Below are 13,397 nucleotides of genomic sequence, written 5' to 3'. Positions count from 1 at the left end.
ACCATTGTCTGTGTTACAGTTGTGTATCTTAATGGAAGAATAGCATATGCACAATTCTCAGAGGCTATAATGGACACTTTATCAGTTCAGGACTAATCCAGCCTTGATTAAAATATTCTTCATATTTCATGCTTTTCTGTCTAAACAAAAAAAGAAATTAAGACTCCATTGACTTCAGCTAAGTTGCTCTAGATTTATACTGGTGCATTGCCAATACCAGAATCTAGTCCAAAATCTATAACAGTGTTTAATAAAAATACACTTCCCCCTGTACTATAATACAGTGTTTTGTCCAGAACAGTTTTAAGTAACCAGTTTGATACCTGTAAAATGAGCAGAGCATTTGAATATACTGTAAGAAACAATGCTACACTGGGTTGGGTTAGGCTAGGTCAGTCTAAGTCTACTCCATCTCTAATATCTAGAGTACAACAGAGAGTGAAATCTAAAGCATGCTTTATAGTCACTGCTGAACTCTGGGAGACCTAAACTAACACTTCTACTGAAGTACCAAGACGCAAAAGTACCAGGCAAAATTTTTTTTATCTAAACTGTGAATTTCCTAGGAATCTGTTTACAGCATGTAGTCCAGAGGATCTACTGTAGCTGTCAGTGACCCAATTCTCATTAACGTAAATGGGAGTCACATGGCTAAATCTACATACAAATAATGAAATATGAAAACATATCCTAGACAATGTGTGTCAGGTTGGGCAGTGCTGTAAAGTTTTACTGACTGTACGCAGTAATACTTAACTAAGTGAATCTATGAACATTTTTGTCTCTCTCTCCCATCCCCTTCCTCCCAAGGCTTGGAGTATCACTTATCACAGTTGGTTGACTTTTGTGTTATTGATCTGGTCCTGCACACTTTGGATGATTCGTGACCGAAGGAAATATGCTATGATCAGTTCACCTTTCATGGTTGTTTATGGAAATTTGCTGTTAACATTACAATATATATGGAGTATTGACCTAAATAATGACGAGCTTCCTAAAGTTTCAGGATTTTTAGAAAAGAAGGATCCTGGGGAATTAGCATCAAAGGTAAGTGTAGTTTGCTTACAAACATCTGTAGTTTAAAGAACTAAACAATATACACTAGCCATCAGTAAAAATTTCAGGTCCTTTGGTGTTTAATACAATGAATAATCCTGTTCAGCATGGGACTTACAGAACAGGATGAGTGGTTAAAAATACAATAGCACAAAATTCCTTCTTGCCGGTAAATTAAATACTATAATGAATGTTTCAAATTTAGATAATTTTATAAAATAGTTCTCACCAAGGAGAAAATAGCATTAGTATTTGGCCCTGTAAAAACAGAAGGAAAGGGAAGAGAAAAAATATGTACTTGGATTTGTTAAATACGAGATAAATTAAATAGAATTATAAGGCAGCTTTTGTTTGATGAAACCTGCTTGTACTTACACATACACACACATCCTATACATAAACAATATACATATACAAATTACACATTTTTATAAGTGCATTTCTGCTTTGTCATTAGCATCAGCCAGTACAGATGAAAACTCAGTGCTGTAGTTGTACTTAAATAAAAGATTTCCATTCCCTTCTCTTTTTTTTGAATGAAGACTAATGTAGCAGACCTCAATACAGTGGTTGTTCCCTCCTTTCTCCCTTCCATTTTTAGTTATTTTGTTGGCAGAATTTGTGTGTGGCAACACTTTATCACCTCACCTCTCACAGCCCATGACATGCTGTCTCAGCTATTCATGAACACTTTTGTTATGAACACACATTGCATGTGGAGTCTGGTGGAATTAAAAATTGCATATCCAGACACTTGTAAGTATATGGTAAAATCTGTTGACTTTAACGAGAGCAGAGTTTAGGCCAGCATTTTGAAAATCTCATGTGTAGCTCTTTTTTGCTTAGCAAGTTATCCACAATCAGAAATACTAGATAAATGTACTGTGTGAAGAATAAAAAAATATCATGAGAACACTTGTGGTCCAGATACTTTTAGGAATATTTCTCTGTGCTATTATTCATGACACTGAACATTGGCTGTCCATAAACATTCTTATGAATAAAAAAATCATCTGAATGCTTCTGAACAAGTGAATAAAAAGGACTGTACATTTTAGTGAGTGGAATCACTGGCTTTTATTCACCAGAATATTCGTAGGTACCATTTTTGGTATATTAATGAACACCTGAGATGTCATGCCAGTTTAAGTATAAGAGCCTCACTATAAGAGCAGTGGGAAAAGATAATTGAACCTGTAATGTCAAATATTTTTTAATTTGTGAAGAGTAGCTGAGTTCATTTGACTATATAAAAACACACAAATTTGTCTCTAAGAATAGAAGTGCCCAGGTCAGCAAGCTTTTTGAGCATGTGCCAAACTTTAAGCACATGAATAGTCTATTGAAGTTAATGGAACGACTTTCACGCATAAAATTGGGCACACACGCAAGTACTTAGCGGAATTAATTCTTTAGTCATTCAGTTGAAGAAACATGAATTGAATCCCCTTAGATCACAAATGAAAGCGTTTCCTGGTCTCAATTAATGAGGCTTTTTTCACCCAGATATTTGCCCTGTCTTGAAACCACTACATTTGGCAGATTATTTTTGAGGGAGGAAAGTGAGCACACAATAGAAGCTTCTTCAGAGAGCAATCAAGAGGAGCTTCTCACAGAATGCGGATAGTTTTTCCCAATTCCCTTATAACTGAGTGAGCCACTTCCATCATGATACACTTGATTTCCATTTGAAGAGGTTCTGTACCTGTATTTCCTGCTTGGCAGTGCCCCTTGCCAAGCCATGACTGGATTTATAATGTATTTGAATGCTAGTGAACGTTCTACTATTTTTCCTATGGAAGGTAATGCTAGTCTTGATAAGAGTGATTAAATAGTCAAGAGGCAAGTTCTGCAATTTCTCTTCATTGACTTTGTAAATCTCTCTTAAGAGATTTAGCTGCCTTGATATATTGCCAGCCCCTTTTCAATAATTTCAAAAATGAATTGCATCATGGAATGTCATATTTAAAACTAACTGCTGTCAGGAAAGTGAAATTATTTTGTATATGGGATGATTTTAGTTACACCTATAAAACTAACTGAAGGACATCTGTTGAATTTGTTAGACTGGATAAAATGCACTCTGTGGATTGAAATAAAAATTCAGTGGAATAAAAGAGAAGTGAATGTACCATAATTTCCCTGCATATATTTGTATGGGCTTTGAAGAGTGTGTACTGGCTTGAAAGGTAAATAGAGCTGCATTGCACAGAGGCTGGCTGTCAGAGGCAGTATGAAAACACCTCTATATTCCAAAGCTCCAAAAGCTAGTCTAATGCTGGCAGTGACTCCAAAGAGGGCAACAGCTGAGCAAAATAGAGCTCAGTCAGTGTAAGGGTAAATGCATGTTATCCGATGCTCAAGGTTGCATAACAATGGCCACTTCTCTGTGAATTTGCCCAGCACTCCTGGAGGATTAGGGCAGATCTTCAGCTGGTGTAAATTTATCATTAATTTCAGTGGACCTATGAAAATTTACCCCCAGTGAGGATCTGCCCCCATTGTCTCTGAGTCAGCACAATGCTTTTGAAAGTCACTTCTGATGAGGTGGAACCTCTTGTTGCTACCCATTCTCATGGGCTTAGCTTAACAGCCATAAAATGGCCCTTCATGTGTGTGAAAGGTGCTGTGTTAATATGACCTGAGAATGAATTCCTCTATTACCCCACAGAACAAAGAGATGGTGGTAGTGGCAGAGTAGGTTTCCTCCATGCTGATCTGCCAATATACTTTAACATTCATGTGAAGCATCCATCTCTAGAAGGGAGAGAGTAGTTCTGTTTCCATTACCCACCTCTCTTGAGATACCATTTAGTGACAGTTGTAATGGTTTTTGTGATGTATGTATTCTGCAAACTGGAATGAGGCTGCCAACTTGATTTACGGACACCACGAACAGCCACCTTGAGAAAAGAATGTTGTGACACTGCCAGTTTGGGCTGGATTCATACTAGTTACTTTGAAACGATGGTCTATGTACCCCACTATCAGTTCCCTAAGTCATCCACTTACCCCAAGGATTTGTTTTCTGCTCTGTAACCCTGGATTACATTGAGCAGTACACAGTGGAGGGAGATTCCACCCCCCAAAAAATAGCTTAAAAGTGTTGACCCAAACTCTCTGTGCATTTGCCATTCATGAAAGGGCTTCACTTATCCGTTATGTTTGTATGTTTAGCAATTTTGATATTTATTTTCTGTATTTATTTTTAGCTAATCTGGTGCCTTTTCACTCCTTTAAAAATTGGGTTTCCCTGTCATTATTTATTTCTCTTGTGGTAGTGTATAGACATCCCCTTCAGGGATTGGGGCCTGTGGAGGTAGGCATTTTACATATACATGTTCCTGCCTCAAAGAGCTTACAGTGTAAATCAGGTTCATTTTTATGGTAAATTCATCGATTTGAGATGAAATCAGTTGTTTTGTTATAATATAATGGTGATGAAATGATGCAGGATCACTCACTCAACTTCTGGCCATTCAGTATTTTTGGAACACTTGCTTCCTGCACCACTTCTCACACTACTGGTATGTGTCGCGTGGAAGCAAGTGAGAACAAACACTGTGATCAGAATGTAAATTACATCTGAATGCACAAACAGGAAGTAAATATCATTAAAAATTCCTTAAAAGAAACAGTCATTTTTGTCAGTATTTATAACCATTATCAGTGGCTGAAAAACATAACAAAAAGTCATTGTTTTATCAGTTGCTTTCAGTTTACATGAAAAAGCAGAATCACTTTTTATTAGGGCTGTCAAGCAATTAAAAAAAATTAAACTTGATTAATCACACAATTAATCGCTCTGTTAAACAATAATAGAATACCATTTATATAAATATTTTTTGATGTTTTCCACATTTTCAAACATATTGATTTCAATCACAACACAGAATACAAAGTGTACAGTGCTCAGTTTATATTTTTTATTATAAATATTTTCACTGTAAAAATAAAAGAAATAGTATTTTTCAATTCACTTAAAACAAGTACTGTAGTGCAATCTCTTTATAATGAAAGTAGAACTTATAAATTTATAGTTATGTACAAAAAATAATTGCATTCAAAAACAAAACAATGTAAAACTTTAGAGCCTACAAGTCCACTCAGTCCTACTTCTTGTTCAATCAATTGCTCAGACAAACAAGTTTGTTTACATTTGAAGGAGATAATGCTGCCCGCTTCTTATTTACAATGTCACATAAAAGTAAGAACAGGCATTCGCATGGCACTGTTGTAACTGGCTTCGCAAGATACGTATTTGCCAGATGCGCTAAGTATTCATATGTCCCTTCATGCTTAAACCACCATTCCAGAGAATATACATCCATGTCGATGATAATGATCCAAAGCAATGCAGACCAACACATGTTCATTTTCATCATCTGAGTCAGATGTCACCAGCAGAAGGTTCATTTTCTTTTTTGGTGGTTCAGGTTCTGTAGTTTCTGCATCTAAGTGTTGCTCTTTTAAAACTTCTGAAAGCATGCTTCACACCCCATCCCTTTCAGATTTTGGAAAGCACTTCAGATTCTTAAATCATGGGTTGAGTGCTGTAGCTATCTTTAGAAATCTTACATTGGTACCTTCTATGCGTTTTGTCAAATCTGCAGTGAAAGTGAACAAAATGCTGGGTCATCCTCTGAGACTGCTGTAACATGAAATATATGGCAGAATGCAGGTAAAACACAGAACAGGAGACATATAATTCTCCCCCAAGGAGTTCACTCACAAATTTAATTAACGCATTATATTTTTAATGAGTGTCAACAGCATGGAAGCATGTCCTCTGGAATGGTGGCTAAAGCATGAAGGGGCATATGAATGTTTAGCATATCTGGCACGAAAATACCTTGCATGCCGGCTACAAAAGTGTCATGTGAACATCTGTTCTCTCTTTCAGGTGACGTAAATAAGAAGCAAGCAGCATTTTCTCCCCTAAATGTAAACAAACTTGTTTCTCTTAGCGATTGGCTGCACAAGAAGTAGGACTGAGTGGACTTGTAGACTCTAAAGTTTTACATTGTTTTGTTTTTGAGTGCAGTTATGTAACAAAAAAATCTACATTTGTAAATTGCACTTTCACTATAAAGAGATTGCACTATGGTACTTACTTGAAGTGAATTAAAAATACTATTTTATCATTTTTATGGTGCAAATATTTGTAATAAAAAATATAAAGTGAGCTCTGTACACTTTGTATTTGGTGTTGTAATTTAAATCAATATATTTGAAAATGTAGAAAACCTCCAAAATATTTAATGCATTTCAGTTGGTATTCTATTGTTTAACCATGCGATTAATCACAATGAATTTTTTGAGTTAATCGTGTGAGTTTAATTGACAGCCCTACTTTTTATGTCACATCATCAGCCTGGTTAGCAGCAGCAGCAGCACCACAGTAGAATATACCAAATATGTGGTTGTTTGTATGTCTTGTTTAAAATTTTATTCTTGTTTTCTGTATAAAGTAATGAAATGAAGCTGGATCCTGAACCACTGAAATCCATGGGAGCATTGACTTCAGTGGATATAGGCTCAAGCCCATGTTAAACAGGTGCCATACTGTTTTCTGTGTTCTGGCTGACTTTCGGTACTGACCATTGCTGAAGTTGGCAGTATACAAAACACAAAAGTACACACTCTTTGTTTAAAATATTTATTTATTTATGTACCTGGTTATGGAATAATAGACTATCCTCTCCTAAAAGCGCAAGGAATCAAAAGAGAAAGCTATTAACAAAAGCCACAGAATGAAGTGTCAGTTTCCTACCCAAACTGGATGACAACTGAAGTAAAATAAACTTGCTTTTAACGGAATAGGTTGCCTAAATGACGTAGCTTCCAGAAATGTGTTCTTTGGCAATGATGATATTGTTGCCAGTTTTGCTGGATAGTGGAAAACAAAAGCATGAAAAACATTTCAAAATATCTGTTAACATTAGCAGGATCTAGGATGTACAATTAATCTGTCTCTCTTGTTTTTGTTTTGATTTTTGCTTGCAGATCCTTTTCACGATTACTTTCTGGCTCCTGCTTAGGCAACACCTCACAGAGCGGAAAGTGCTCCAGCTAAAAGAAATTACTTTAGCTGAGGTCAAAGTTGAAGATGAAGAAAATGAAGAAAAAGGTAAAAGAATATCAAGTTTGACTGCTTCAATCAATGTAGGAGGTTATGGTTACTTCTTTTCTTATTGCTAAAGTAATCGGAAAATTGCATCTGTTATTGACTAAGGGCAAAACAATATGTTGCTAAATCCATGCACTACAAATTTCTCAGGGGACATAATAAAATAGCTTTGAACTTGATAATATCAAACAAAATATATAAACTCTCTTTACAGTTGAATGACAGTAAATGATATGACAAAATAAATAACTTGAATGGGAAATACAGGAAAAATCTTCTATAGATGCACTTCTACCACCACACTTGCGCCCCCTCCATGCCCAAAAAAAGATCACTGTACAAAAATTTAACCATAAAAGGAGAAGGGCCTACATGGATAATGACCATTGGTGATTTCAATGGGAGCTGCACCTGTGTAACCAAGAGCAGAATTTGGCCTATAGGTTTCAGTGAGGTGTAGTTATTCTTGTTTTAAACTGATTTAAATCAGATCAGAATCAGACCTGGGATGTGATGATCAGAGCCACGAGTCACTCCCTGAAATTGCCAGGCCCTGGCATTATTTACATATGCAGATGCCTTTTGATGGCCCCCACGTCACGCCTAGCATAGCAAGACTAGGAATAGGGATTTCTCCTTACTGCTCCTATTAATGGGACAGCAGTAACTTGCCCTTTTTTTCATGGTTTGGTCACAGTAGAGCAAGAGGGAGAGATAGTCATTCTTTTGAAATGCGGCATTTAACTCCCACCTGATATGACACATCTATGTTTTTTTAAGGTTTGTTTGGTTGGTTGGTTTTAAACAGGAACCTCTGCTTTGAATTTCAAAGCTGTCTAACGTTCGTGGTTTTTGCCAAAACCACAGTATTCCCTTTGGAATTTATGTCTCTGGATGTCAGTGATACGCTTTTTTCCAGTTTAACAATGTTTTTTGCCTGAAAATATAGGCATTACAGTATATATTTGCTTTGACAATGATCCAATACATAGCCTTCAGGCCATGGTTCTTGTCAAGGCTGATTCCCCACTCTGGCACTTTGAGTGCAGAAGGTGGGGGCCCAAAAGGATTTTAAAAATTAATACTAGCCACTCCACAGCTTCTCTCTGACCTTGGATGGTAGATGCTGCCACCACCCAAATGCAAAAAAACCCCTTTGAAACCAGAAAGGCACACTTGGGAATTCCTTCCTGTGGGGTATCCTCAAGCCCTTTCATCCACCCCCCCACCCTTCGGGGAAGAGCTGAGGAAGGAAAACAAAGAAAATCAGCTGTTGCCACCAGCTAATTAAATAACATGTACAAACCTCTTAGGACACCAAAAATCCAATCCTGTTCTTAAAGGTAAATTTTATTAAATACAAAATGAAAGAAAATACATCTGGAACTTAGGCTTTTGCCAGATTTAAAAAACCCACTTACAAAATTTAAACATCAAAAACAACCTTCTTGAGACCCATCTTAAAGGTTACAAGTAAAACAGAAAGCATTAGGGTTAGCACAGAGGAGTCCACAAGCCAATAAGAAATAAACAGAAATAAACCTAACCGCATCTTCCTAGACACTCCCTAATTTATTTATATATCTGGGGTTTCAGGTAAGCAATCTCTAGGTATGATCTGATGGTTTTTCATACCTGGCTTTCAGTTTCTCACAGCATAACTGCTCCCTGTTCCCCTCTTTCCCGGAGAACCACAACACACAGACAAAGGGAAGTTTTTTCCCAATTTTAAAAAGTTCTAGGCTTCCCATTGACTCTTTTGGTCAGGTGCCCACTCCTTTCCTTTTACCTATAGGTTTGTTAACCCTTTACAGGTAAAGCAAGTAGAGAGCAACCACCAAGAGGATTCCGTAGCCAACTGACTGGCTGGGTGTCCACAAAAGGGAGTATCCCCGCTCTCATTTAGCACAGTTCTCCACTATGTCTGAGTGCAGCTTGGACAAAGTGGGGAGCGGTAATCGCAAGGAATTGGTGTGGCATCCTCACCTTTTGGCCTCCCTGCCCCAGTGGAAGTCCAAGCAAATTAAGCTACAGACCTTACGCCCAGTGAAGGATCATGGAGCTCTGCCACAGCATGCCTTCTCCTGTCCCAACCCACCTTCCAGAATGCCCCAGAAAAGTCTCTTCCCCTTATGGTGGCGGTGGACACTAGTGACTTACAAGGTGACATAGAGGGAATATTCTACTTGCGGGAATTTGAGGGAATACTCTATTGGCTATCTCCAGCTGTTTTAAAGACACTTTGTGCTGCTTACCCAGCACAAAGTGACCTTAGTGGACCAGAGAATCTGGCCCTCAGATTTTTGAAAGGGGCGTAAAAGTGAGTACATTTACCAACTAGGCACCTGGGCTTAGGAGTGTGGTCGTGGAGACACTACTATCAACTTGTAGAGGAGGAAAATAACATACTTTAGAAGGAAATGCATGACCAATATTCTCTGGAGCCTTCTGGTGAATTTTCTCCCTCAATCAGAAGCAGAGATTATAAAGTCAATTCAGACATGCATCTAAATGTACCATTGCTAAATTTCTGCATAAGCTTCCATGTCCTGCATAAAGCTTTTATGCTTTACCTCGTTTACAATTACAAGGAAAGATCCTATAAAGGAAAGATGCTGTAAAAATAGGATGGGGGTGATGCAACTTGATTTGTGTCTTTGCAGAAGAGGAATTGCAAGAAGAGGAAGTGACAGAGGAAGCAGATGAAGATGAGGATGAAGAGGACATTATGAAAGTCCTGGGAAACTTGGTGATGGCTATGTTCATTAAGTACTGGATTTATGTCTGTGGAGGAATGTTCTTCTTCGTCAGCTTTGAGGGCAGAATTGTCATGTACAAAATCATCTATATGATGCTCTTCCTCTTCTGTGTGGCCCTGTACCAGGTAAATGAGAGCAATACTAAGCAAAATTCTTCATTTGATTGCACTGGTGCATCCTCTTGACTCAGCACCTGTGGAACTGAGAACAACATTTAATAATTTAATCCACTGTGTATTTTTTCTTTCACTAGTTCTCAACAGCTTAGACCATTTGAAGAGTTTTGATTCTATTAAACCTCAATAGATTGGCTGATGGGAGAGAGAAGCAAAGTTTTAAAAGTTGTAGTTTGGATAAGCATCCAAACATATGAATGCTTAGCTGAACAAGAACCCAGACTCTATGGTGATGGGCACCCTAGAACTAAATTAGTAAATAATACTAATAATCAACCACTCAAAACCTTTTGGGTCTGAAGAATTGATCTGGGTAACTTATGAGAACAGGATGTTTCATGAGATTTCTGACTTTTTTCCTTCCGATCCTGGCTAGAACTTGGAAGAATAGAGCTTATGTAAACATGAGGGGGGAAATGAAAAAAGTTAACTTAAAAATGGATCAAGGTGGGGTTTGTTTAGAATTTTGGACTAAGATTCACCATGGTTGTTTTATCCAGGCCAATTTAACCATCCCGAGCTGAATTTAGGAATACTAATGATCTTTACATTAGAACTGCGTGACTTCATGTTTGATTGCTGATGATGGTCACTTTTCCATTGCTTAGCTGTAGACCACAAAATAAACAATACTATGATACTACAAAGACTGGTTCTCCCTTTGCTACTTGGACATGTCTCTGATAAGTAACAATGAGAGTTAAGCCTCCATGTCAAGAATAAAAAATGGTGTTAGTTTAGAGGGAAGGATTATATTTTTATAGACATCTGCCTGCACAACAGTATAGTTTGGTGGATTCTTCCGCTTTGGATCTGTTTGCCTTACCATCTTCAATGGCTGGTTCCCAGGTGCACTATGAATGGTGGAGGCGAATCCTAAAATATTTTTGGATGTCAGTGGTTGTTTACACTATGCTGGTGCTTATCTTCATCTATACATATCAGTTTGAATCATTTCCTGGCTTGTGGATGAACATGACGGGGCTAGATGAAAAAAAGTGAGTATTTTCATTTTACTTGGACTTACTGTGCACAAGCAGATGGGTAGTGATTTTTTTCATACTGTTACAAAGACTTTATATAGGTCTGTGTGAAACTCCCTATTTTGCTTTGCAGATTTGCATAGTAAAAAGCTGAGATTTTCACCAATATTTGCAAACAATTTGCAAACCTGGACTCGCATTAATTTTGACATGAGAGAAATGGTGATGTTTTTCATCCTTTGATCTCCTTCCTCCACTTCCTTATTTTTATGGAAAAATGTCAGGAAACCTTCTCCAACTATTACTGGCTTTCGGGGGTTCTGCTGCCTCATGTACACAAGCAAATATGTGCCCCTGCAACTCTGCTGTCAGCCACACAAAAATGCCACTGAACATTTTGCTGTCCCTGCTATTTGGTTGCCCTAATTTCTGACCAGCCCTAATTCTGACTACACTGTGGACAAGTGGAGGTGTCCTGCGAAACCTTTTTTGCTTTTCCCTAATCATTCTCCCAAAGGCATAACTCTACCTTAAAAAATAGACTTAAAGGCTATAACAAAAACAAAACAAAAAATGAAAAATATAAACACAAAACAAAATCTTCTGAAACAGCAACTATATGCCAAATCTGCCATCTTATACAGGATTCCAGTAAACTGTTTTGTAGAAGCAGAACAAACCTCTTTTACTGCTTTCCATTGCCAGCAATATTGTAACAATGTAGTTGTTGGCTTGGAACTGAAAAAGCTGGCTCTGAAATACTACACTGAAAATATTTGATATAAGAAGGAAATTAAATCTACAAATTTTGTGGCTGTGGTAATTTATTTAATAGTGCTCATTTAGTGTGACTCGTATCTTTAAAGGGTTAAGTGACAAGGTAAGGTACTGTACATTTGCATTGTTCTTACCTTTTTGTTCAGAAAAAATAAAAAATAAAGATACATAGCAAGTACAATCTTACTTACTGTGCCATTTTGTGACTATTCACCTAATGTGATATGGGAGAAATATTGCAAAATTCATTTTGAACAGGTGACTTAGTGACTTGTTTTATTTTTCAGACTAGAGGATCTCGGTTTAAAACAGTTTTCTGTGGCTGAGCTGTTCACACGTATCTTTATTCCAACCTCTTTCTTATTGGTGTGTATATTACACCTTCATTACTTCCATGACCATTTCCTCCAGCTTACTGACTTAAAAGCTGTAACCAGCAAACAGGACAGCACTATTTACAGGTAAACAAGCAAAGTAAACAAAGCTACCAGTTGTCCATAAGATAGTACTCTTTTCTACTGTTCTCTAACAATTTACTTTGCAGGAAATGTTATTTGCCTTTTTTATAACCCACTGATTAGCGTCCCCTCCCCGCCCTTCCCCCCACACACACATGCACGCACACACATATTTAGGTTTAGACTTTGGGGTAGATTTTCAAAGCACAAAAGACACTTATGTCACCTAACACCCATTGACTTTCAATGGGCATTAGGTGCCTAAGTGCCACATGTGCTTTTTAAGAACCCTGACAAGAATAGGGAAGATTTTCAAAGTGACTGTTGATTTTGAGTCCCCAATATTTGAGGGCCCACATTGAGACACGTTCAAGAGGCCCGCATTTTAGAAAGTGCTCCACATCTGCCCTGTGAAAATCAGGCCCCTTTATTAAGGTGTCTCATACTGAGCTCTCACAAATTAAACCACTAGGCACTTCTGAAAATCTTCGCCTTTATACTGTGCCAGCTCGCTAGACTATTAAGCAAACTCATCAAAATGTCTAACAGAGTATTGTGGTTCTCACAGCCATTCCACCTTCAGATATTCACTGTTATACACTTACAGATTTTTCTGCACAAAAGCAAATTTGTGCTTCCATCATGTTTACAAAAGAATAGGAGATAAAAATGAGTTTCTTTTAGAAATGGATTTGACTGTTGTTTTTGTGAAGTAGCAAAGTGCTTTAGATTGTATTTTGATAGGTTAATTTGAAGTAAAACATTTGCATTCTAAATATAACATGTAGTGATGTGTGACACAATGACATTTTTATGGTCATGAACTTGGGAAGACTGCATTGTGCCATAAATGAACTATGGAGCAATACCAATTTACACCAGCTGAGAATTTGGCCCAATTTATTTAATGGCTTGAAATGTAGGAAATAAAGGAATGTCTCTGGTAATCATGATCAGATATCTGGTATACATATGTTTATACCTAAATGTACAGCATACATAAACAGTAGAATATAGGTATGTTTGTGATCATATTCAGCATTGTATTTAGAATAAGC

At 37.3% G+C, this 13,397-nt stretch overlaps 1 protein-coding gene across 1 annotated transcript in view; it reads left to right on the top strand.

Annotated features, from left to right (window-relative positions):
• The window catches only part of PIEZO2 (piezo type mechanosensitive ion channel component 2), a 448,530-nt gene that overhangs the window by 326,937 nt on the left and 108,196 nt on the right, over window positions 1–13,397 (top strand). The window contains exons 13-17 of the mRNA XM_043508112.1: window positions 811–1,047; window positions 7,063–7,186; window positions 9,850–10,070; window positions 10,971–11,119; window positions 12,169–12,342. Of these exons, the coding sequence (XP_043364047.1) occupies window positions 811–1,047; window positions 7,063–7,186; window positions 9,850–10,070; window positions 10,971–11,119; window positions 12,169–12,342 (905 nt within the window). The remainder of the gene's footprint in view (window positions 1–810; window positions 1,048–7,062; window positions 7,187–9,849; window positions 10,071–10,970; window positions 11,120–12,168; window positions 12,343–13,397) is intronic.

Source organism: Dermochelys coriacea, chromosome 2 (genome assembly GCF_009764565.3).
Source record: "Dermochelys coriacea isolate rDerCor1 chromosome 2, rDerCor1.pri.v4, whole genome shotgun sequence".
Classification (NCBI taxonomy): Eukaryota; Metazoa; Chordata; order Testudines; family Dermochelyidae; genus Dermochelys; species Dermochelys coriacea.
The sequence above is the reverse complement of the archived record's forward strand: the minus strand, read 5'-3'. Positions and strand labels throughout refer to the sequence as shown.